General features: G+C 37.0%; 1 protein-coding gene across 1 annotated transcript; it reads left to right on the top strand.

Moving 5' to 3' along the window:
• Positions 1-277: 277 nt before the first annotated feature.
• Positions 278-7549, top strand: LOC126614630 (uncharacterized). Its single transcript, XM_050282285.1, has one exon. It carries the CDS (start codon positions 2117-2119, stop codon positions 7547-7549), a length of 5433 nt encoding a protein of 1810 aa, XP_050138242.1. The 5' UTR covers positions 278-2116.
• Positions 7550-27495: the final 19946 nt, after the last annotated feature.

Genomic DNA, 27495 nt, shown 5'->3' with positions numbered 1-27495 from the left:
TGATCATGAATAGGCGAAAGACACCTTGGAGGTTAATGGAGAGTGAGAGTCTGACTCATCTCCTAAGCTGCGTGTCCTGGCTGTCTTTATCAGTGGTAAGTGAACTGCTTTATTCCTGGCCTACTTGAATTTTTGTTGAGCTGTTCCATGACTTCAGTTTACTGATCGTCCTTCTTACTTTGTGTAGATTCAGAATTTCGCTCAACTCTAAGAACTTCGGTAGATATGAAGAAAGTGCACATCTCTTTAGGCAATTCCTGCTGAGTACCATTGATCACTCATATATTTCATGCATTTATATCATCCATTTCTAAAGTCTTTGTGATGTTTTTGTGTTAAAATTGTGGCATTTTACCTTACATTGTGTTAAGGGTCTTGTATTTCATTAATTTCTTTGAGTTTGTTAAGGGTCTTGTATTTCATTAATTTCTAACCTTCAGTATTAATGTGTAACATTTTTTTTATAAGTTGGCCATGATTTCTTATTCCTTCTGCCAGTTTATTTTATGAGGTTGCATTTGCAGGTTTTCGATGAAAGCAAAAGGCAGAAAACGTGCATGTGAAAGCAAAAGAGCAGTGCAGCTGCCCTTGGGCAGCAGAAAAAGAACTTTTGTTATTCTCTTGCAGTGTGAGGCTCAGCAAAAAGAAAAGAAGGAATACAAAAACAAAACAAAAGAAAGAATAAAAGGAAGAGTGGAAGGAATAAGAAAAGGAAAAGAAGAATAATGGGATGGAAGAAGAAGCATAAAAGCAAAAGAAATAGGGGAGCACTCGGACTGCAGGAGAACAGAAACGAAAGAAAAAAAAAACTGTTAGAGATAAAAAAAAAAATAAAAGAAGCAAAGGGAGAGACTGACGGGCAGAAGAGGAAGTGATAGAGCACAGAGAGCAGAGGTGCGAGGCAGGGCGCAGAGAGAAAGAAGCACGGCAGAGAGCAAAACTCCACTCTATTTTTCTTGGTTTTGTCTTCTCAAACTCATGCTTTACTTTTGGTTTAATTTGATAATTATGTGTAACTAATTTTTAGTAGATAGGGGCTGTTTTGAAGCCCCGAATATGATTGTAAGTATGTTGTGATATTTTGTTTGAATGACTTTTATGAAAGGATGAAAATTGTTTCACTACTTATGTCATTGATAAATTCTTTATGTGTTTCTATGGATGCATACATAGTGAGCATATTTAGGATTTTAATGCTATGAATATATGTCTGCCTGCCCTTGTTGAATGAGGACCTACATATGTTCTAGAGTAGCACTTGTTAATTGTGGTTAACATGTGAACCGATTTCTAGGATAAGTAAGACAACGCCAGTACTTACGATGCCTTGTGATGACTCAAACTCTTTTTATTCTTAATGATTTCTACTTGTTAAATCTATGAACACACCATTCTAGATTGCATGCTAGGGACTAAGTTAAGTTGAAAACGCCATTCTCTTAACATACTACGTAAGAAAGAGTAATAGGTTGAGTTCTAACAGTGAGCCAACTTGAGCATCTTCATCCGGAAATAAAAGGGATTTGAATGAAACATAACATACTTACATGATTATTTGGTGGTGGATAGCATGTCCCCTAACTCGTTTTCTTAACTTGTGAATTAAAATCTATTGGTATTATTTAAAATCTGTTTCTGTACTGTTTTTGTACGATTTAATTTAAATAGCAAATCAACTCCAAAAATCCCAAAATTTTGTGAGACTGTCGTACTGTGTGTCTAGTTTATGAGTATAAAATTTCGTTGCATTTGGATAAGTGTAAGTTAGTTTAATAATTATTGTTCGGTGGCTGGTCAGTGGAGACAGCCACCCTGTTTTTGTGACATTTTTAAGTATTTGGATAAAACAATCTTCTGCGGGAAAGACCCTTATTTTCATATGCTACAATTGACAAATCTTAGTGTTAATAAGGAAAATTAATAGGATTATTGTGTGCTACTTTGTGGTGCGTTATAAATTACTATCAAATTTTTGGCGCCGTGTCGCCGGGGATTGTTATTTCTGATTGCTTATATTTTATTTTTATTTTTATTTTTATTTATTTGTATTATTTTCTATTTCTTGTCTATTTAGTGTTTTTGGTTTTGGGTTTATTTCAGGTACTTTTTGTAGTATATGCAAACTCGAAGGTCCGAAAGCATTGATATAGCTCCCTACAATCCTGAGCCTGAACAAATACTTCGAAAGGCTCGAGGAGAAATCAAACAGAATCAAGCATTGGTGTCCGTACCATCATCATCGTCTCCACCACATTTTAGTTCAATAAAGGAGGAAAAACCACAAGGAGACATGGCTGACAACCGTACTCTGAGGGAGTTGGCAACGCCAAACACGGATCAACAACCATTGTGCATCACATATCCAAATGACGAAGGAGGATGTGAGCTCAAGTCCGGCATGATTCACTATTTGCCTAAGTTCCATGGGTTCTCAACAGAGGATGCCAACAAGCATCTTATGGAGTTTCATGTAGTATGCTCAGGAATGAGACCAGCAAATGTGAATGAGGAGCAAGTCAAGTTGAGAGCATTCCCATTTACATTAGAAGCTAAGGCAAAGGAGTGGCTTTACAATTTACCTCCGGGATCAATGAACACCTGGAACCAGGTGAAGCAAGCATTCTTGGAGCAATATTTTCCAGCCACCAAAGCTGCAAGCATAAGGAAAGACATATGTGCAATCCGACAACAACATGGAGAGCCCTTTGGAGATTACTATGAGCGATTCACACATTTGGTTGCATCTTGTCCTAATCATCAAATTTCAGAGCATCTTTTAATACAGTATTTTTATGAAGGATTATGTGGTACTGATCGTATAATGCTTGATGCAGCCAGTGGAGGAGCATTCATGGACAAGACACCAATAAATGCTAAGGCATTATTAAAGAACATTGCTGGCAACACACGACAATTTGGAGGGAGAGATGAGCTACCTTTTAAGAAAGTTAACGAGGTAAGTGCTAATTCTAGTATTGAATTACAATTAGCTAACTTGACTAATCTTGTGCAACAGGTTATTGTGGCTCCAAAACAAGTGTGTGGTGTATGTTCAATGATGGGACATGTCACGGACATGTGCCCTTCGTTGATGGATCAAGGTGGTCTTGAGCAAGCTAATGCATTAGGAGGATTTCAAGGGCAACAAAGGCAAAAGTATGATCCATATTCCAACAACTATAATGCAGGATGGCGCGATCATCCACACTTAAAATGGAACAATCAAGACAATGGACAATCTGTTCCTAACAATTATAACCGTCCACCTGGCTTCTTTCAAGCAAGACCACAGGCACCATTTCAGCCTCAACAACAACAAGCTCCAAGTAAGTCTCTTGAGGATTTAATTGCTTCTTTAGCTAACTCTACTCAATCTCATCAACAGAAAACAGACAAAGCAATTGAAAACCTTGAGCGCCAAATGAGTCAGTTAGCAAGTTTGATGGGGCAACAACACCAACCAGGAAGGTTACCAAGCCAAACTGTGACCAATCCAAATGCGGAGCAGTTAAATGCTATGACTTTAAGGAGTGGAAAAGAAGTTTTTGAGCATCCAAGGATGCAACAAGGGGAGTTACAAACCAAAAATCTTGAGCAAGATGAAGCTTCAACAGAAATTGAAAAGTCTTCTAAAGCAGTTGAATTAAATAAAAAAAATTCTAATACTGTAAGAAAAGAAATTCAAAATTCATTTAACTCATGTGTCCCTATTCCTTTCCCTCGCAGGTTTATGAAGTCAAAGAAAGAGCAAACTGATAAGGAAATCTTGGATACTTTCCGAAAAGTCCAAGTGAACTTACCTCTTTTAGATGCCATAAAACAAGTGCCCAAGTATGCAAAGTTCCTTAAAGAGCTTTGTACAAACAAGAGGAGATTCAATGATCAAGAAACTGTGGCATTAAGTGAGGAAGCATCAGCTGTTTTGCAAAGGAAGCTACCACCAAAGTTGAAGGATGCCGGTAGCTTTACCATTCCATGTGTAATTGGAGGGACAGAGTTTGGGAGAGCATTGTGTGATTTGGGGGCATCCATCAATCTGATGCCATATTCAGTGTATGAATCATTGAACCTTGGAGAGTTGAAGGAAACAAAGGTAATAATCCAGTTGGCAGACCGTTCAAATAGATATCCGAAAGGCTTATTGGAGGATGTACTTGTGCAAGTGAATGAGCTTATTTTTCCTGCTGATTTTTTTGTTCTTGAGATGGAACATGACCCTATGCCTACTGCACTTCCTCTTATATTGGGAAGACCATTCCTTAGAACGGCACGTACAAAGATTGACGTCTATGATGGTACCTTGACCATGGAAATTGATGGAGAAATTGTCAAATTCAGAATCTTCGATGCTATGAGGTACCCTAATGATTTTGAATCTTGTTTCTCTATTGATGCGTTTGACTATTTTGTGCAGGATTGTTTTAATGAAAGTGTGGGACAAGGTAATTTAGAAAAGGTGTTAGTGCATAGCATTACACATGAAAAGCTTAATACTTTCGAGCACATTGATGAAGAATTAATTCAGACTATGGCAGATCTTGAGTCTCTTTCACCAATTCACGGTAAATCTTCTGCCTATTTTATTTCTCTTCCTATTTCTAACAAAAAAAATCTTCCTTCTGTGATTCAGGCACCAAAATTAGAGCTTAAATCGATTCCTGAATATTTGAAGTATGCATTTTTGGGAGAGGAAGAAACATTACCAGTCATCATATCATCACAACTCACAGCAGAGGAGATGGAGAAACTGATCCGGGTACTGAAGGATCATAAAACTGCGATAGCTTGGAGCATTACAGATATCAAAGGTATAAATCCAGCTACATGTATGCATAAGATTCTGTTTGAGGAAGGTGCAAAACCAACAAGGGAAGCTCAACGGCGTTTAAACCCTCTCATGATGGAGGTCGTCAAGAAAGAGGTTATCAAACTTCTTGATGTTGGCATCATATATCCTATTTCAGACAGCAAGTGGGTGAGCCCTGTTCACGTAGTTCCAAAGCGATCAGGAGTCACAGTTGTTAAGAATGAAGCTAATGAGCTAGTGCCTACACGTGTGCAAAATAGTTGGAGAGTTTGTACAGACTATCGGAAGATAAACAACACCACACGCAAGGATCATTTTCCAGTCCCATTCATTGATCAAATGTTAGAAAGGTTAGCTGGTCATTCTCATTATTGTTTTCTTGATGGCTATTCTGGATATAATCAAATTGCAGTTGCTCCAGAGGATCAAGAAAAGACGACTTTCACATGTCCATTTGGTACATTTGCATATCGAAGGATGTCGTTTGGACTTTGCAACGCACCTGCCACATTTCAAAGGTGTATGGTGAGTATCTTTTCTGATATGATTGAGAAAATAATTGAAGTGTTCATGGATGATTTTTCTGTTTATGGTGATTCTTTTGATACATGTCTACATAATCTGTCCCTAGTTTTAAAACGTTGCCAAGAAACTAATCTGGTCTTAAATTGGGAAAAATGTCATTTCATGGTTTCTCATGGATTAGTTCTAGGGCATATCATATCTGAAAAGGGAATTGAAGTGGATAAGTCTAAAGCAGAACTTGTTAGTTCTTTACCTCTCCCTACTACTGTCAGGGAGGTTCGTTCTTTTCTGGGACATGCAGGTTTTTACCGCAGGTTTATGAAGGACTTCTCAAAGATTTCTAGACCGTTGTGTCGTTTGCTTCAAAAGGATGTATCATTTGATATGAATAAAGAGTGTGTGGTAGCATTCAACAAGCTTAAGGAGTTGTTATCCACAGCTCCTGTGATCATGCCACCAGATTGGAGTTTACCTTTTGAGTTGATGTGCGATGCTTCAGACTATGCAGTCGGAGCAGTTCTAGGGCAACGTGTCAACAAAGTGCCTCATGTCATTTATTATGCATCCCGGACACTTAATGATGCCCAGTTGAATTATTCAACAACAGAGAAGGAGTTTTTAGCTGTTGTATTCGCTTTAGAAAAATTTCGATCTTATCTGATTGGGACTAAAATTATTGTGTTTTCTAACCATGCAGCATTAAAGTATCTACTCACAAAAAAGGATGCAAAACCTCGACTCATTCGATGGATACTTCTACTTCAAGAGTTTGACTTAGAGATCAAGGATAAAAAAGGGAGTGAGAATGTTGTAGCAGATCATCTTAGCCGACTTGTGCATTCAAACACAGAGGAAGATCTCATCCCTTTAAGTGAGAGTTTTCCGGATGAGCAATTGTTTTCATTAAAGATTACTGACCCTTGGTATGCAGATATTATCAATTACAAGGTCATCAAAAAGATTCCGGATGATTTTACACGTGCTCAGAAAGATAAGCTTGTCAAAACCGCCAAATACTACGAGTGGGATGATCCTTATTTGTGGAAATATTGCACTGATCAATTAATTAGAAGGTGTGTCCCCGAATCTGAGTTTAAATCTATTCTAACTTTTTGTCATTCTTATGCATGTGGTGGCCATTTTGGAGCAAAGAGGACAGCACTTAAGGTGTTAGAGAGTGGATTTTATTGGCCGAGTCTGTTTAAGGATGCGTATGAGTTTTGTGCAACATGTGATCGTTGTCAACAAACAGGTAACTTGGGCCCAAGAAATCAAATGCCACAAACCCCTATTTTGGTTGTTGAGATCTTTGATGTGTGGGGCATTGATTTCATGGGACCTTTTCCATCTTCAAATGGTTTTCTGTACATTTTATTGGCTGTGGATTATGTTTCTAAATGGGTGGAAGCAAAAGCCACCAAAACTAATGATTCAAAAGTTGTTTCAGATTTTATTAAGAGTAACATCTTTGCAAGATTTGGAATACCTAGAGCAATCATTAGCGATGGAGGGAGTCATTTTTGCAATCGAACATTTGAAGCGTTGCTTAGGAAGTACAATGTCACACATAAGGTGTCTACACCTTATCATCCGCAAACTAGCGGTCAAGCAGAAGTATCAAATCGTGAGGTGAAGCAAATTTTGGAGAAAACTGTGAGTCCTAGTAGGAAGGATTGGAGCATGCGCTTGAACGATGCATTGTGGGCTTATAGGACTGCCTATAAGACTCCTATTGGAATGTCCCCATTTCGGTTAATTTATGGGAAACCATGCCGTCTTCCAGTAGAGTTAGAGCACAAAGCTTATTGGGCGATCAAAGCCTACAACATGGACATGAGTGTTGCCGGGAAGCAAAGGAAGCTTCAATTAAATGAGTTAGACGAAATCCGGAATGATGCGTACGAGTCAAGTCGAATATACAAGGAGAAATCAAAGGCATTTCATGATAAGATGATCTTAAGGAAGAACTTTGTCATTGGACAGAAAGTTCTTCTATTTAATTCTCGCCTTCGATTATTTCCAGGTAAGCTTCGTTCTCGATGGGTTGGTCCATTTGTTGTAACTAATATTTTTCCTCATGGTGCAGTGGAAATCCGAAGTACGAAGACCGTAAACGTGTTCAAAGTGAATGGGCATAGACTCAAGCCATATTACGAGCCTTTTGCCGAGCATGATATGGAGGTTGTACCTCTCCAAGAACCAGTTCCCTTTGGATGATTACTGGAGGCATCGTCCGGCTGCAAGACGTTAAAGAAAGCGCTTATTGGGAGGCAACCCAAGCTTTTTATCTTTCATCTTTATTTTGAATAATTTTAAATGTTCTTGTTCTGTTTTTCTCTTGTTTTCTGGTTTGTGTGTTTAAGTCCTACTTTTGTTCCGTTATGCAGGTAATGATGTTGCAATCTCTACCACAACTTCTTGCAAAGTACTTGTACATTCATAAAAAAAAAAAAGGAACATTAAGCAGATAAATACAAGAGGGAGTCTTCACATAGGCTGCTTAGGAGGAACTTCAGTAGTCGGCGGAGCTTCAGCAGTCGGCGGGGCCACAGAAGGAGGAGGCATCAGAGGTTGATCATTTGGAGCTTCACTACGAGGTATAGCCCCAGAAGACGAAGGCAGATGCGGTTGGAACAAGCCCACAAACCTCCGGTGATCAAGTAAAATCTGACCATCATTTTCCTGCAGCTGGTCAATTTTCCTCTTCATGTTTGTGGCATAATTGTGTGCAAGCTTGTGCAATTGTTTATTTTCATGCTTGAGTCCTCTAACCTCATCTTTGAGACTCTGTATTTCAGCCACCAACGATTCAACGTGACGGGTTCGAGCAAATAGGCGTTGGGCCATGTTGGACACAGAACCCGCACACTGCACGCTAAGAGCCAGAGACTCCTTAACCGCCAATTCATCAGACCGTCTAGCGAGCAGTCTGTTATCTCTGGGGGTGACAAGGTTCCGGGCCACCACCGCGGCGGTCATGTCATTTTTCATCACCGAATCCCCCACGGTAAGGGGACCGGTAGGGGATATGAAAGATGGACGCCATATGTTGTCTGGTGAAGGCGGAGCTGCCTCTTCACCAATGTTCAAGTCAAAACGACGATCGGAAGGGCCAGAAATTTTTCAGAGGTGGTGAAGAAAGAAGAGAGTCGGGCTGATTAAGATTTTGGAAGTGCAAGGAGGGAGTGTTTACAGGAGGGAGCTCAAGTGTGTTGTGGAACAAAATTAACGCCTCTATAAAAAGAAGAAATCAAAGAGGCGCTCCTCAGAGAGGCGTCCTCTCGCAAATCGAAGAGTCGGGGCTCATTTCTCAAAAGCCGGATTCTTTTCTCAAAAGAGGCGTTTCATTTCTCAAAAAATGGGCTTGCTCAGAAACCACGAGCCGAACCCCGGATTTCAAAAGATCAAATTGTCCAGACGTGTTGTCACTCGTCACATGCAACTGGCAGCTTTGCGGAAATTACGGGCTGCTTTGTCAGAAAGCGCGTAATTTGTACTATTCATCCATCCACCGGCTGCCGACAATGAGTGAGGGAATAGTTCCGGTTGTGAAGAAAAGTCCTATAAGTATCTACCTTCGCCTTCCACAGCAAAGGCACACCCTCTCAGCACTTCTTCATCTCCGAGAATGCATTCCCAAAGAACCCTCTCGAGTCACTCTGTATTCCTCATTCCCTGGGATACCCCTGCAAACAACCCATCCAGAGCAAAAGTATTTCATATCATAAAGGTTGAAAGAAAGAGTATCTCATATCATGCATTCTCTATGTCCTTTTCCTTGTCTTTGTTCTAACCTGCAGGACATGGAGAAATTGCTCTCGAGTACTCTGAAGGAATTATTTTGAAAAACATGTTCATTTGAGCAACATCATATAGCATGCAATTTAACAATTAAATGCGGAATCATGCTTGTATGTACTCAAAAACAAAACATGACCATGAAATTCAAAGCCTAGTAGATTGGTGAACCAATAATCAACTCAAAAACAAAGTGAGTTGATAAATTTACCTTTGTAGATTCCTCTTTGCATAAGCAAAGGCTAATCACCCAAAGAGATAGGGGCCTTCATTCATTGCTTCTTAGATCCATGGATTTGGATGGAAGAATAGGTTCTCCAAGTTCCCAAAATTGAGAACCTCTAATTCTCGACACCAAGGTTCGATTGTAGAAGAAATGAGTGACCTTGGAGTAGTAGGATTGCTAGATGTACCCTCCAAGGTGTTGGCCTATTTAGAGAGAAAATAGAGAGACAATTCTCACCAATTTTCCCCCAAAATAAACCCTTAATATTTCCTTAATGAATTTTAGTTATAAAGTCATTTATATAGTCACTTCTTTAAGTGACCTAAACAACCAAAACCCTAATTCATTTCATCATGGCTGGCCATTTAGGGATGTTTGGGCTTTTGGGCTTTAATGAATCTTTATTCATTAAATTGTCATACAACTTAAGTTAATGGGCTTGACGTTCGAAGCCCATTGGGCCTTAAGGTCCAAAACTATCCCGAAGTCTTTAACGAACTTTTTCGTTTGATTAATTAACATATTAATTAATCCTTGCCATAAATAAATGATTAAACCATTTAATCATTCTTACTCATCTCCGTTTAATCTCCAATCTCCACCTTACACGGTGTGCGATCCTTTAGGTTCCTTTTAGCGAGGTAGTGGGCGATTAAAACCATTTTACATCGATTGTGAATTGAAACTATTTTCAATTCTCCCTTTAGTGATTACACACGTTTAGGGCTTCCACAAACCATGGTTGACGCCTAGCAGCATGTCATGGTTACCCAAGCTAATCAGAAGAGGTTAGAGAACCTATTCAGTTCGGGATTACAAATGCAATACGGTCTTTCTCTAATCTAATACTCTTGACCACATTGTTTGGTTTGATAGTTTATTTTCTCATGTCTACTATCCAATGTGTGTCTTGTGCTTATATGATTACCATGAATGTGATTCGGAACGCATTCCCTAATCTCATTCATACTCTGATCAGAGATTTAAATCATATCATAGAGTATTCTCCCTCAAACGGTTTGAAGGTTAGAGATCCCTTGTTGCGCATTCACTTGTCTCCATAGCTAAGTCACTTGACCCCAACGATGCCGTGGACACCCTCCTGATGGAGTGACTTTGACATAATCAAAGATCAAGGTCTTAACCACAAGACAACTATGATGCCTCAGGTCAAAGGACTACTTTGCATTATCCCAACCATGAGTTCTCATGTGACATGGAATATGAGAACCCTTCGTTGATCGCGTTCAGTGAACTCATTCTCTATTGAGCACCTACCGTACTTGTCTTGATGTCACACACACCAATGACTCGAGACTAATCACTCTCCCTGAGAGAAGACATAGTACGTACTGATCTTGACGGACTGTCAACGCCCAATTGGCAATCCTATGATCAGGAACGTTTAGGATGTGTCTACGAAAGAATGGTCTCATGAATCTAACTTCATTAGATTACATTCTCCCAATCACATATTCCTTGGACTTTATCGTTTAAGCATATAACATTTATATGAGACGGCTCAAACAATAATTTATGCCCTTTATATGTAAAACTAGATTAGTTTAACATGTGAAATGTCCGTAAAGTATCATCACATGGTTGGCTTTAGGGCACATTTCCAACAATCTCCCACTTGCACTAGAGCCAATCAGCTTGGTCATCTTGATGATACCTCTTCTGTAGTCATTTCATAAATGGCTGAATAGTAGGCCTAGACAGTGGACATCTATATGTGTTATCCATAGAAGCAACCTTGAGAATAACGACGTCACCATTATACATGATTCTCAATCATGTGGTTCAGTCTCTCATTTGTGTTCGGATCTTGATGAGACCTTGATTCCCAGGCTTAAGCTATCGCCCCATTAGTGTCATACACTTTCTGGTTGGAACCGAATAGAGAGTTCATAAATGAACTTTCCCATCCAAACAACATTGTTGTAAACTTCTATATGGCAATATATCTTGCATTCATAATGGAACACACTAAAGTCATTACTTTAATGTTTCCATCCAAATATCTCTTTAGTCATAATAAATAGATATCTGTTTATCTCTTCATTCATAATGAAGAAACATACAATGAAGGATTAGATTCATAATCTAATACATTTACGCTTCTATTACGTCACTTTGATTCTTCCTCGATCTTTGAGGAATTTATCCTTTAGTATTTCTTAAATACTTAAGGACTCACTTGACAGATGCCATGGTTCTGATCCTGGGCTTGCACTGATATCATCTTGTACCGTTCTAGGTACAACTCATATCAATGTTTTTCATACAATATGAAATACATAAATCACCTTTCTGCATATGCATAAAGGATTCAATTTACGCATTATTTCTTTGGGAGTCAAAGGGTACATTCCCTATGAGAAGGGCAACTTGCTAGTCTCACTAGAATCGTCCTTCTTATTGAAGTTTATCATCATATGAGAAACTTCCTAGCATCCATTGTCTATTATTAGGGATTGATATAATCCAATTATATCATGAAATATATCATTATAGATTTCCATCCCATGTACATAGACTATATCTCCCATATACATTCTATCTTCATATAATGTATTAAAGTCTTAACTTTAACGAAGAAGTATTCTTTTCATTTCCAAAAATTAATATATCATATATATTTAAATTTTTAGGAACATGATTAACTCCCACTAATCTTTTGTAAAACAAGTAAACAAAAGATTCATTTACATCTTTATGAGAAATCAAACGATTTGATCATTTTCTCATAAAATGCAAATAGCTCCCACTAACTTGCTAAGATCCATGATGGATGGATCTCTACAACTTATATGTCTTGTGATTTATGGTTTTAGACATATATTATCAAGACTATCTTAATAATGGTTTCGGAAACCCATATTATGTCCAAACATTGAATCACCATTTAGTTGTAGCTAGCAATTTTCGAATTAATTGAAACCAAGACTATCTCAAAGATAGTTTCTTCAAAGTCAACCAATCTCTTTGATTGTAGTCACCTTAAGCTACCAATTAGCTATGAAGGTTTCATTATTTCGAGTCAAATGGTACTTTACCATTTCCTTGAGTATATATCGTATATGCACTCAATGTAGTCATAAGGATTTTCATTCTTATTTCTTTCGAATTAAGAGGTGCAACTCTATGACATAGTTATAAAGTTCAAAACCATTCAACTGAGACGGTTTATAAATCCTTATCGACTACCTTGGAGCTTGTGGTATAGGAACTAGGTTGTTATATTTGTTGATTACTTTCTTGTCTCTCAAAGAACCCATTCTTTGAGTTCTATCTCTCGTTCATTTGCTTTTAGGCAAATCACATTGTAGAATTACAATGAACTACCCAACAAAACAACATTTGTTAGTTGGTTTATAGAAGCGATATCCAAAAGTTATTTTAAGGATATCCTACAAGATTGTTATTAAACAAATATTGCTTATTAGCACACAACCCCAAATCTTAACATGCTTAAGATTTGTCTTTCTTTCCAACTACATCTTATGGAGTCATGAAAATATTGGAAGATCTTCTCATTGACAATCATATTGTTTTAGAAGTATATATCCTATATATGGGTAATAGATAACATCTAACGAACTAAATCTTATTCAAGTTCGTTCTTCTCCTAATGGAGAAATACATTATCTTATGATGCTATTTTCCTTGATATCTTTCAAGGAAACTCATCTAAAGTGTTACCTTTCCTTGGATCAAATCTAAGGAGGTAAATACTTTAGACGTCTTACTCATCAACTTACATTTCTTGAATTCTTTGAAACATTTTGCAAAGTATTCGGACTTGTGTTTATTCAAAATAAACTATAGTCCAACCGAGAGTGATCTTCGGTGAATGTTATCCAACATGAGTAGTATTATGTTTGTGGACATGTGCCACTAACATTTAAGTGAATTAACCTCAACAACTTTGTGATTCTTTCTTCTTTCCAAAAGAATAAAGATTCGAACATTTCGCCTCTATACAATTTTAACAAGAAGGTATTGGATCCGGATCTAACGATCCAAAGCGTCCATCTATGACCAACTCGTAATTTATGTTTTAGAGGTATCACAACTTTAGTTGCGATTAGTCACTACCTTGCAACCTTTTGGGTTTTAAGCATCATTATTTTCTAAACAGTTAACACTACCATATTATCTCTACTATAGAGATAATTAATTAGATTACCATAATCTAATCATTGATTAATAAAGAACATTGTTTTGTCAAACAAAACATTTATCCATTTCACATAGTGACGGAATTTAGTTCCTTAAAATTGGAATATAAAGACAATCTATGTTTTTCCAATTTCTTTGGTAGTTCATATGAGGAAGTAAGTACCATCTGCTTTCGCAGAGATCTACATTTGATTCACGCTTCGAATGTGAAGTACTTTCTCTTCTCTCATTAATCTTCTACTTCTTATTAGCCACACTTTTACAACGATTGTAAAACATAGTTACTAATACGGAATCATGCATTCAAGTAGAAGAACCAACTGTTTTGAACTATTCAAGAACAATTTACAACACCTTCGAAAGGTGTGTCCTTGACACTTGCAAGACATTTCTTGCAAATACCCCTTCCAATGTCCATCCTTTCATAAAGAAAGTTTGTTCCCTTGGAGTTATTTATCTTCTTTATTTGACTTTCACCTTTGACTACATTAGTCATGGTCCCTAAACTCCCACTATCTCTCTTGAAACCTTTTTCAATTGTGTTATACACATCAAACAATTTTGGAGAGTATGTGGTTATTTTTCACTATATAGTTTACAATAAACTTAGTGAATGATTAGGATAGGGAAACAAAGGTGAAGTCCTTGCCTAGTTTCCGTCTCGTTAAGTGGTTTATCACTTCAACACTCAATGATTCAAAATCATCATAAGTCCATGTTGATGGACTATTTTTGTCAACCAACCATTATGTTCTAAACATAATTACAAACTTTAAAGAGTTGTACAAGGCAACTCTTATTTCTTCACACAACAAATTGTAAGTGAAGAATCATGGCACATAAAGTGTCCATGCCTTTGTGCTTTCTTCTCAATTTCCTTGTTCATGTAACAAAGAAACAAGCACTAAGTGTTTGCATTGACTAAGGGTTGTTCAAAGCAACTCCTATTTCTTCATACAACAATTTGTAATTGAAGAATTATGACATTAAAAGTGTTGTCCTCTTTATGATAGACCTTTTCTAACATATTCTTCTAATGATACATTATCAATAGGAAGATTGTGAGGATGAGACTACTTTGGTACTTTTACAAGCCATTAAAGACAATCTATGGTTTTGTAGTACCAAGTCCGTAAACTAAACGTTCGGCTTTTATTTGTCAAGTGTTGGATAGCGTTTGCAAATATATTGGTAAACAAATACATAACGAATATAAATTGATTGATTTTATGCCATTTGATTCGGGTCTTTAAATCAAATAGCACCACCCACTATTTTTGGCAAATTCCATATCCCTCATTGGAATTCGAGAGTTTTGGATGAAACTCCTAGTAGGTTATGGGAGGCTCACTATTACCAAGCCCACCTCAGAATTATATCATGTTGGCTAGCATTAATAATAATGAGAGAGTACGCTTACTCATTTGCAACTAATGCAAGTACCCATCTTATTTGGCCTCTAGAGAGTGATGCCTCAGAATTATATCATGTTGGCGTCATTGCACTTAGTTAAGTCATTCCCAACATGCCTAGTTCGTGTAGGGGTTCAAGCATAGCCTCAGAATTATATCATGTTGGCTAAACTCGTTGCCTACCTCACTTCATCATGTATGTATATAGAACTCCTCCTGAGTGTAAGCACGCACTTTGTACTCCCCCATTATAGGGTGAAGCCGGTGTACGAGTCACAAACGATCGGAGCCTACCACGGTGGAAGGCCACGAAAGAGTGTTCAAAGCACTCTCCGCTTATCAACTTAATATTGGTTTGGTTGAGGGTTTTAGGTCTCACCACATATAAACATACATTTTAATCTCTATTAAAACAATTTTGGTCCTATTACAACTATTGGTCCATCTCATTGTTTTAGTTGTACATAATACTCCCACTATGCTTTTAAAACGATTTTTAAGCAAGAGTATATGATACTACTAACATAAACTTTGCATTCATTTGATGGACTATATATAGTTGCCTTAGGGCCTAAGGATGATTATGAACCTTTGTTTAGATTCAACACGAGCCTTGTGTTGAATCTCGGTCTAGGAATGAAGATTGATTTTAGTTACGCGTTTAATCACATTAAGGCGTGTTGTCTTAGGGGCGTTGAACCCAACTACTTCATTTTCATGCATATCAAATAAAGCAAGAAAGAAGTACTTCAAAGTAAAGGTGAGCTTATGCTCATTACAACATTTGCATAATACAAATTACTTTAAAGTAAAGAAGAGCTTAAGCCCTTTTACAACATTTGATCAAATCAAATTACAACCAAAATCTAATCTACACATTCCCATGGTTCAAACAAATTTGAAACGCCTTTCACATAGCTCAATTATATTAGGCTTAGGTTCATAATCACCCTTTAATTAATTAACACTTTAACTAATTAAATGAATGCAACATTTTCATTTGGTTTTTGTATCCATAAGATTGATTTAAATGGAGCTAAACAAAATGAAAATCCAATTCTCATTTAAAGAGACAAAACAATTTTGTTCTCATCCTATTTGGGCCATCTTGCAATTAACCTCAACTTTTGGGCCATATTGCAAATACAAAAACTTTTGGGGTCACTTTGTATAATACACAAAAGTCACTACTTCATGTAAATACAACTAGAACCCAAACTTTTAATAATGCAAAAACTTCATTAAAGGAACAAAACAATTTGTCCTTTAGCGTTTTTGGACCTAAACGTAAAAACGTAAACTTTTGGGCCAAAGTGCAAATACACAAAAGTATCAAAACTTTATGTAATTGCATAAAAGCCCCAAAAGTACTCCCTTTGAGGGAGTGGCCTGTTTTAGGGGAAGATAACATTGGTGTGTGTGTTGATTTGTGAGTTTTGTCAAAAGCATGCAAGTGTATGTGAAAGGATATGTTTATGAAATAATTCAATCACAATTATTTCAATCATCATTTATACAAATATCTAATACTTTAAATACATGATAAAACATTTAAAAACATATCACATATACTTTATGAAATAAATCAAAACTTTGAATCAAAACACCAAACCTTTTTGTTCTTGGCAAGAACATCAAGAACAATGAAGAACATCCATGAAAAACCCAAATTTTTCCATGAACCTTTTTCACCCAAAAACATTCCAAAACCATTCTTACTTAAGGGAAATAACATCTAACCAAACTAGGGTACTTAGGGGTTCCAAAGAACACATTAAAACACTTTTAACAAGTCAAACAAGAACCCAAAAATTCACCCTTTGATTTTGGCCGAATTTTCCCAAAAGCATGGCACCAAATTTTAGCTCCAATATTCATGCTCATATGAACAACATCTACAACATTTGAGATAGCAAATTTTCCAACAAAATTTACTTTCAAAGAAGCAAGAATAAAGCTTGTAACAATTACAACTTTTAGATCACAAACTTATGAACTACAAAACACAAAAGGATTCACCAACTACTAGACCTAGGCTCTGATACCACTTGAAGGAATTATTTTGAAAAACATGTTCATTTGAGCAACATCATATAGCATGCAATTTAACAATTAAATGCGGAATCATGCTTGTATGTACTCAAAAACAAAACATGACCATGAAATTCAAAGCCTAGTAGATTGGTGAACCAATAATCAACTCAAAAACAAAGTGAGTTGATAAATTTACCTTTGTAGATTCCTCTTTGCATAAGCAAAGGCTAATCACCCAAAGAGATAGGGGCCTTCATTCATTGCTTCTTAGATCCATGGATTTGGATGGAAGAATAGGTTCTCCAAGTTCCCAAAATTGAGAACCTCTAATTCTCGACACCAAGGTTCGATTGTAGAAGAAATGAGTGACCTTGGAGTAGTAGGATTGCTAGATGTACCCTCCAAGGTGTTGGCCTATTTAGAGAGAAAATAGAGAGACAATTCTCACCAATTTTCCCCCAAAATAAACCCTTAATATTTCCTTAATGAATTTTAGTTATAAAGTCATTTATATAGTCACTTCTTTAAGTGACCTAAACAACCAAAACCCTAATTCATTTCATCATGGCTGGCCATTTAGGGATGTTTGGGCTTTTGGGCTTTAATGAATCTTTATTCATTAAATTGTCATACAACTTAAGTTAATGGGCTTGACGTTCGAAGCCCATTGGGCCTTAAGGTCCAAAACTATCCCGAAGTCTTTAACGAACTTTTTCGTTTGATTAATTAACATATTAATTAATCCTTGCCATAAATAAATGATTAAACCATTTAATCATTCTTACTCATCTCCGTTTAATCTCCAATCTCCACCTTACACGGTGTGCGATCCTTTAGGTTCCTTTTAGCGAGGTAGTGGGCGATTAAAACCATTTTACATCGATTGTGAATTGAAACTATTTTCAATTCTCCCTTTAGTGATTACACACGTTTAGGGCTTCCACAAACCATGGTTGACGCCTAGCAGCATGTCATGGTTACCCAAGCTAATCAGAAGAGGTTAGAGAACCTATTCAGTTCGGGATTACAAATGCAATACGGTCTTTCTCTAATCTAATACTCTTGACCACATTGTTTGGTTTGATAGTTTATTTTCTCATGTCTACTATCCAATGTGTGTCTTGTGCTTATATGATTACCATGAATGTGATTCGGAACGCATTCCCTAATCTCATTCATACTCTGATCAGAGATTTAAATCATATCATAGAGTATTCTCCCTCAAACGGTTTGAAGGTTAGAGATCCCTTGTTGCGCATTCACTTGTCTCCATAGCTAAGTCACTTGACCCCAACGATGCCGTGGACACCCTCCTGATGGAGTGACTTTGACATAATCAAAGATCAAGGTCTTAACCACAAGACAACTATGATGCCTCAGGTCAAAGGACTACTTTGCATTATCCCAACCATGAGTTCTCATGTGACATGGAATATGAGAACCCTTCGTTGATCGCGTTCAGTGAACTCATTCTCTATTGAGCACCTACCGTACTTGTCTTGATGTCACACACACCAATGACTCGAGACTAATCACTCTCCCTGAGAGAAGACATAGTACGTACTGATCTTGACGGACTGTCAACGCCCAATTGGCAATCCTATGATCAGGAACGTTTAGGATGTGTCTACGAAAGAATGGTCTCATGAATCTAACTTCATTAGATTACATTCTCCCAATCACATATTCCTTGGACTTTATCGTTTAAGCATATAACATTTATATGAGACGGCTCAAACAATAATTTATGCCCTTTATATGTAAAACTAGATTAGTTTAACATGTGAAATGTCCGTAAAGTATCATCACATGGTTGGCTTTAGGGCACATTTCCAACATACTCGTCTTCCACTGCTGATGTACTTCCAAAGAAGCTGCCACATCTACCTGAAGAACAGATAAGGCAAGCGAAAATGATACCAGCAGCATGTGGAGACAATGTGCCGAAGAAACAAGCAGAGAAGAATGCAGCTTGCACAATCATCCCAGCAGAAGGAGTCTGAGATGAAGAACTAGAGAAGCTGCCACATCTGCTTGGAGAACAAATAAGGAGCTGCAACATCACCAAAGAGCAAAGCTTCGCCGTACAATATCATCAAATCATCACTTGCAAGTAAAAAGCTAAGTGTCACCCCGTTCAAGAGGAAAGCTGTGGAAAGTCAACAAGCACGACCAATGATCACTTATTAGTTCTTTTCATTGTCTTTTATCGTGATTTTCAATTTTTCGTTTGCAATTTCTTAATTTACATTTTGCGTTACTTAACTGAATTATTTCTTTTCTTTGCAGGAACTTTTGGTTATTTCCACCTTTGAAGTTGATTGCAGAATTTTAGCTTGGGGGGTCATCGCTTGGTTTTACTGCAAACTAGGGAAGTTTTTAGTCCAATTGCTTTATTTTGTTTCTTATTATTTATTTATTTTATTTTTATTTGCATTATAGTGTTTTTTGACATTGGGGACAATGTCCGGTTTAAGTTTGGGGGTAAAGAGTATAAAAAATGACCAAATTGAAATTTTTTGTACCTTCAACTACGAACAAGTTTCATTTGTTTCCATGTTGTTGCTTTTTGTTTTCTTAATTAGTTTTGTTTTCTTTTAAAAAAATAAAAAATTTTTTTTTTTAAAAAATCGGAAAATTTAAAAATCCAAAAATATTGTCTTGTTTCCCTTATTGTTTTAAATTAGATTTTTGTTAGTTTCCCGACCCAATGATATAATTGGATCAAATTTAAACCATGATCATCAAGAACTTAGTTAACATGTGTTTTATGAAATTCATAATTCTCTTGTTAGTTTTGTACATGTTTGATCATCTTTGAAAAACCAAATGCACATAGCCTTGTTGATGTGAAACTAAAGCATGACTTAAAGCTTCATATGTGAATTTAGTGACCATATACATCCTATGTGAGTTTTTGAGCCTATTGAAAGTGTGTGCATTTTTCATACACTCCTATTCTTTCATGTGTGATGAACTTATGTGAGATACATCTCTAGAACTTGCGTAACGATCTTTCGAAATGTTTGTCATTGATTGCATGAATTTGGAAATGATAGAGGCATTAGGTTTACCACTATGGCCCAAATAATGTTTCCCAAAGAAAAATGATATCATTAGATTGCCAATTTGAGCCGTGTATGTTGAGCCTTTTTATTTCTTATCACCAGATATGTCTACCCTTGTACCTGAAACATTTTTTTCCTTACCCTTTCCAAGCGAGCAATGCGAGATTGTCTTATGAGAAACGTTTATGAAGTACTTTGAAGGTGTTTGGCAAAAGAATAAGTGTGGGGGTATTTCATGTTTGTATATATAAAAAAAAAAAAAAAAAAAAAAGAAAAGAAAAAGAAAGATTGTACACAAAGAAAATAAAAAGTTGTTCAAGTTTCAGTTTAAGGGTGTGGTTGGAGGTGCTAAAAGAATCGTTGGAAAGGTTGAGTTCTTATAAATCTAAAAAAAAGAATTGCTTGTAATGTAGCTTGGAACTTGTGTTTACCTATTCTTTCATTTCAATAACCCTCTCCCTAAACCTCATTACATCCAATAAAAGTCCTCTTGATTTAAGTTTTGCAATTACGATTGTGGAGATGAGATCTTTATGCAAGCTTATGGTAGAAATTTCACATTTGATTCTTTGAGCGAAACCCATTTAAACTAAACACATGTGTGATTGAGTGTATATCCCGTGAGAAGGTTGCTAGTTTGCATATGATGATTTTAAAAATATAAAAATTTTGAAATTGCATTAGCATGGCTATCTCACACACTACACTTCAAGGATGATTCAAAGATTACTGCTAATATTTGAATACGGAAGATGAACTTGGGTTAGTTCCTTGATGCTAGCTATGGTTCTTGATGATTTGTTTTCTTGAATAAAATTCTATGAGGGTCACATAGGAGGAAACTAATGTTTTTCATGTTATTACTTTTTCATGTTTTCTTTGTTTTGCTCGAGGACTAGCAAAAATGTAAGTTTGGGGGTATTTGATCACTCATATATTTCATGCATTTATATCATCCATTTCTAAAGTCTTTTTGATGTTTTTGTGTTAAAATTGTGGCATTTTACCTTACATTGTGTTAAGGGTCTTGTATTTCATTAATTTCTTTGAGTTTGTTAAGGGTCTTGTATTTCATTAATTTCTAACCTTCAGTATTAATGTGTAACATTTTTTTTATAAGTTGGCCATGATTTCTTATTCCTTCTGCCAGTTTATTTTATGAGGTTGCATTTGCAGGTTTTCGATGAAAGCAAAAGGCAGAAAACGTGCATGTGAAAGCAAAAGAGCAGTGCAGCTGCCCTTGGGCAGCAGAAAAAGAACTTTTGTTATTCTCTTGCAGTGTGAGGCTCAGCAAAAAGAAAAGAAGGAATACAAAAACAAAACAAAAGAAAGAATAAAAGGAAGAGTGGAAGGAATAAGAAAAGGAAAAGAAGAATAATGGGATGGAAGAAGAAGCATAAAAGCAAAAGAAATAGGGGAGCACTCGGACTGCAGGAGAACAGAAACGAAAGAAAAAAAAAACTGTTAGAGATAAAAAAAAAAATAAAAGAAGCAAAGGGAGAGACTGACGGGCAGAAGAGGAAGTGATAGAGCACAGAGAGCAGAGGTGCGAGGCAGGGCGCAGAGAGAAAGAAGCACGGCAGAGAGCAAAACTCCACTCTATTTTTCTTGGTTTTGTCTTCTCAAACTCATGCTTTACTTTTGGTTTAATTTGATAATTATGTGTAACTAATTTTTAGTAGATAGGGGCTGTTTTGAAGCCCCGAATATGATTGTAAGTATGTTGTGATATTTTGTTTGAATGACTTTTATGAAAGGATGAAAATTGTTTCACTACTTATGTCATTGATAAATTCTTTATGTGTTTCTATGGATGCATACATAGTGAGCATATTTAGGATTTTAATGCTATGAATATATGTCTGCCTGCCCTTGTTGAATGAGGACCTACATATGTTCTAGAGTAGCACTTGTTAATTGTGGTTAACATGTGAACCGATTTCTAGGATAAGTAAGACAACGCCAGTACTTACGATGCCTTGTGATGACTCAAACTCTTTTTATTCTTAATGATTTCTACTTGTTAAATCTATGAACACACCATTCTAGATTGCATGCTAGGGACTAAGTTAAGTTGAAAACGCCATTCTCTTAACATACTACGTAAGAAAGAGTAATAGGTTGAGTTCTAACAGTGAGCCAACTTGAGCATCTTCATCCGGAAATAAAAGGGATTTGAATGAAACATAACATACTTACATGATTATTTGGTGGTGGATAGCATGTCCCCTAACTCGTTTTCTTAACTTGTGAATTAAAATCTATTGGTATTATTTAAAATCTGTTTCTGTACTGTTTTTGTACGATTTAATTTAAATAGCAAATCAACTCCAAAAATCCCAAAATTTTGTGAGACTGTCGTACTGTGTGTCTAGTTTATGAGTATAAAATTTCGTTGCATTTGGATAAGTGTAAGTTAGTTTAATAATTATTGTTCGGTGGCTGGTCAGTGGAGACAGCCACCCTGTTTTTGTGACATTTTTAAGTATTTGGATAAAACAATCTTCTGCGGGAAAGACCCTTATTTTCATATGCTACAATTGACAAATCTTAGTGTTAATAAGGAAAATTAATAGGATTATTGTGTGCTACTTTGTGGTGCGTTATAAATTACTATCAAATTTTTGGCGCCGTGTCGCCGGGGATTGTTATTTCTGATTGCTTATATTTTATTTTTATTTTTATTTTTATTTATTTGTATTATTTTCTATTTCTTGTCTATTTAGTGTTTTTGGTTTTGGGTTTATTTCAGGTACTTTTTGTAGTATATGCAAACTCGAAGGTCCGAAAGCATTGATATAGCTCCCTACAATCCTGAGCCTGAACAAATACTTCGAAAGGCTCGAGGAGAAATCAAACAGAATCAAGCATTGGTGTCCGTACCATCATCATCGTCTCCACCACATTTTAGTTCAATAAAGGAGGAAAAACCACAAGGAGACATGGCTGACAACCGTACTCTGAGGGAGTTGGCAACGCCAAACACGGATCAACAACCATTGTGCATCACATATCCAAATGACGAAGGAGGATGTGAGCTCAAGTCCGGCATGATTCACTATTTGCCTAAGTTCCATGGGTTCTCAACAGAGGATGCCAACAAGCATCTTATGGAGTTTCATGTAGTATGCTCAGGAATGAGACCAGCAAATGTGAATGAGGAGCAAGTCAAGTTGAGAGCATTCCCATTTACATTAGAAGCTAAGGCAAAGGAGTGGCTTTACAATTTACCTCCGGGATCAATGAACACCTGGAACCAGGTGAAGCAAGCATTCTTGGAGCAATATTTTCCAGCCACCAAAGCTGCAAGCATAAGGAAAGACATATGTGCAATCCGACAACAACATGGAGAGCCCTTTGGAGATTACTATGAGCGATTCACACATTTGGTTGCATCTTGTCCTAATCATCAAATTTCAGAGCATCTTTTAATACAGTATTTTTATGAAGGATTATGTGGTACTGATCGTATAATGCTTGATGCAGCCAGTGGAGGAGCATTCATGGACAAGACACCAATAAATGCTAAGGCATTATTAAAGAACATTGCTGGCAACACACGACAATTTGGAGGGAGAGATGACCTACCTTTTAAGAAAGTTAACGAGGTAAGTGCTAATTCTAGTATTGAATTACAATTAGCTAACTTGACTAATCTTGTGCAACAGGTTATTGTGGCTCCAAAACAAGTGTGTGGTGTATGTTCAATGATGGGACATGTCACGGACATGTGCCCTTCGTTGATGGATCAAGGTGGTCTTGAGCAAGCTAATGCATTAGGAGGATTTCAAGGGCAACAAAGGCAAAAGTATGATCCATATTCCAACAACTATAATGCAGGATGGCGCGATCATCCACACTTAAAATGGAACAATCAAGACAATGGACAATCTGTTCCTAACAATTATAACCGTCCACCTGGCTTCTTTCAAGCAAGACCACAGGCACCATTTCAGCCTCAACAACAACAAGCTCCAAGTAAGTCTCTTGAGGATTTAATTGCTTCTTTAGCTAACTCTACTCAATCTCATCAACAGAAAACAGACAAAGCAATTGAAAACCTTGAGCGCCAAATGAGTCAGTTAGCAAGTTTGATGGGGCAACAACACCAACCAGGAAGGTTACCAAGCCAAACTGTGACCAATCCAAATGCGGAGCAGTTAAATGCTATGACTTTAAGGAGTGGAAAAGAAGTTTTTGAGCATCCAAGGATGCAACAAGGGGAGTTACAAACCAAAAATCTTGAGCAAGATGAAGCTTCAACAGAAATTGAAAAGTCTTCTAAAGCAGTTGAATTAAATAAAAAAAATTCTAATACTGTAAGAAAAGAAATTCAAAATTCATTTAACTCATGTGTCCCTATTCCTTTCCCTCGCAGGTTTATGAAGTCAAAGAAAGAGCAAACTGATAAGGAAATCTTGGATACTTTCCGAAAAGTCCAAGTGAACTTACCTCTTTTAGATGCCATAAAACAAGTGCCCAAGTATGCAAAGTTCCTTAAAGAGCTTTGTACAAACAAGAGGAGATTCAATGATCAAGAAACTGTGGCATTAAGTGAGGAAGCATCAGCTGTTTTGCAAAGGAAGCTACCACCAAAGTTGAAGGATGCCGGTAGCTTTACCATTCCATGTGTAATTGGAGGGACAGAGTTTGGGAGAGCATTGTGTGATTTGGGGGCATCCATCAATCTGATGCCATATTCAGTGTATGAATCATTGAACCTTGGAGAGTTGAAGGAAACAAAGGTAATAATCCAGTTGGCAGACCGTTCAAATAGATATCCGAAAGGCTTATTGGAGGATGTACTTGTGCAAGTGAATGAGCTTATTTTTCCTGCTGATTTTTTTGTTCTTGAGATGGAACATGACCCTATGCCTACTGCACTTCCTCTTATATTGGGAAGACCATTCCTTAGAACGGCACGTACAAAGATTGACGTCTATGATGGTACCTTGACCATGGAAATTGATGGAGAAATTGTCAAATTCAGAATCTTCGATGCTATGAGGTACCCTAATGATTTTGAATCTTGTTTCTCTATTGATGCGTTTGACTATTTTGTGCAGGATTGTTTTAATGAAAGTGTGGGACAAGGTAATTTAGAAAAGGTGTTAGTGCATAGCATTACACATGAAAAGCTTAATACTTTCGAGCACATTGATGAAGAATTAATTCAGACTATGGCAGATCTTGAGTCTCTTTCACCAATTCACGGTAAATCTTCTGCCTATTTTATTTCTCTTCCTATTTCTAACAAAAAAAATCTTCCTTCTGTGATTCAGGCACCAAAATTAGAGCTTAAATCGATTCCTGAATATTTGAAGTATGCATTTTTGGGAGAGGAAGAAACATTACCAGTCATCATATCATCACAACTCACAGCAGAGGAGATGGAGAAACTGATCCGGGTACTGAAGGATCATAAAACTGCGATAGCTTGGAGCATTACAGATATCAAAGGTATAAATCCAGCTACATGTATGCATAAGATTCTGTTTGAGGAAGGTGCAAAACCAACAAGGGAAGCTCAACGGCGTTTAAACCCTCTCATGATGGAGGTCGTCAAGAAAGAGGTTATCAAACTTCTTGATGTTGGCATCATATATCCTATTTCAGACAGCAAGTGGGTGAGCCCTGTTCACGTAGTTCCAAAGCGATCAGGAGTCACAGTTGTTAAGAATGAAGCTAATGAGCTAGTGCCTACACGTGTGCAAAATAGTTGGAGAGTTTGTACAGACTATCGGAAGATAAACAACACCACACGCAAGGATCATTTTCCAGTCCCATTCATTGATCAAATGTTAGAAAGGTTAGCTGGTCATTCTCATTATTGTTTTCTTGATGGCTATTCTGGATATAATCAAATTGCAGTTGCTCCAGAGGATCAAGAAAAGACGACTTTCACATGTCCATTTGGTACATTTGCATATCGAAGGATGTCGTTTGGACTTTGCAACGCACCTGCCACATTTCAAAGGTGTATGGTGAGTATCTTTTCTGATATGATTGAGAAAATAATTGAAGTGTTCATGGATGATTTTTCTGTTTATGGTGATTCTTTTGATACATGTCTACATAATCTGTCCCTAGTTTTAAAACGTTGCCAAGAAACTAATCTGGTCTTAAATTGGGAAAAATGTCATTTCATGGTTTCTCATGGATTAGTTCTAGGGCATATCATATCTGAAAAGGGAATTGAAGTGGATAAGTCTAAAGCAGAACTTGTTAGTTCTTTACCTCTCCCTACTACTGTCAGGGAGGTTCGTTCTTTTCTGGGACATGCAGGTTTTTACCGCAGGTTTATGAAGGACTTCTCAAAGATTTCTAGACCGTTGTGTCGTTTGCTTCAAAAGGATGTATCATTTGATATGAATAAAGAGTGTGTGGTAGCATTCAACAAGCTTAAGGAGTTGTTATCCACAGCTCCTGTGATCATGCCACCAGATTGGAGTTTACCTTTTGAGTTGATGTGCGATGCTTCAGACTATGCAGTCGGAGCAGTTCTAGGGCAACGTGTCAACAAAGTGCCTCATGTCATTTATTATGCATCCCGGACACTTAATGATGCCCAGTTGAATTATTCAACAACAGAGAAGGAGTTTTTAGCTGTTGTATTCGCTTTAGAAAAATTTCGATCTTATCTGATTGGGACTAAAATTATTGTGTTTTCTAACCATGCAGCATTAAAGTATCTACTCACAAAAAAGGATGCAAAACCTCGACTCATTCGATGGATACTTCTACTTCAAGAGTTTGACTTAGAGATCAAGGATAAAAAAGGGAGTGAGAATGTTGTAGCAGATCATCTTAGCCGACTTGTGCATTCAAACACAGAGGAAGATCTCATCCCTTTAAGTGAGAGTTTTCCGGATGAGCAATTGTTTTCATTAAAGATTACTGACCCTTGGTATGCAGATATTATCAATTACAAGGTCATCAAAAAGATTCCGGATGATTTTACACGTGCTCAGAAAGATAAGCTTGTCAAAACCGCCAAATACCACGAGTGGGATGATCCTTATTTGTGGAAATATTGCACTGATCAATTAATTAGAAGGTGTGTCCCCGAATCTGAGTTTAAATCTATTCTAACTTTTTGTCATTCTTATGCATGTGGTGGCCATTTTGGAGCAAAGAGGACAGCACTTAAGGTGTTAGAGAGTGGATTTTATTGGCCGAGTCTGTTTAAGGATGCGTATGAGTTTTGTGCAACATGTGATCGTTGTCAACAAACAGGTAACTTGGGCCCAAGAAATCAAATGCCACAAACCCCTATTTTGGTTGTTGAGATCTTTGATGTGTGGGGCATTGATTTCATGGGACCTTTTCCATCTTCAAATGGTTTTCTGTACATTTTATTGGCTGTGGATTATGTTTCTAAATGGGTGGAAGCAAAAGCCACCAAAACTAATGATTCAAAAGTTGTTTCAGATTTTATTA

The sequence above is a fragment of the Malus sylvestris genome, chromosome 1 (assembly GCF_916048215.2).
Source record: "Malus sylvestris chromosome 1, drMalSylv7.2, whole genome shotgun sequence".
Lineage (NCBI taxonomy): Eukaryota > Viridiplantae > Streptophyta > Magnoliopsida > Rosales > Rosaceae > Malus > Malus sylvestris.
The sequence above is the reverse complement of the archived record's forward strand: the minus strand, read 5'-3'. Positions and strand labels throughout refer to the sequence as shown.

Bases quoted from the DNA above. Each gene is read 5' to 3' on its own strand.
- LOC126614630 (XM_050282285.1), top strand. From the start codon at position 2,117: ATGCAAACTCGAAGGTCCGAAAGCATTGATATAGCTCCCTACAATCCT.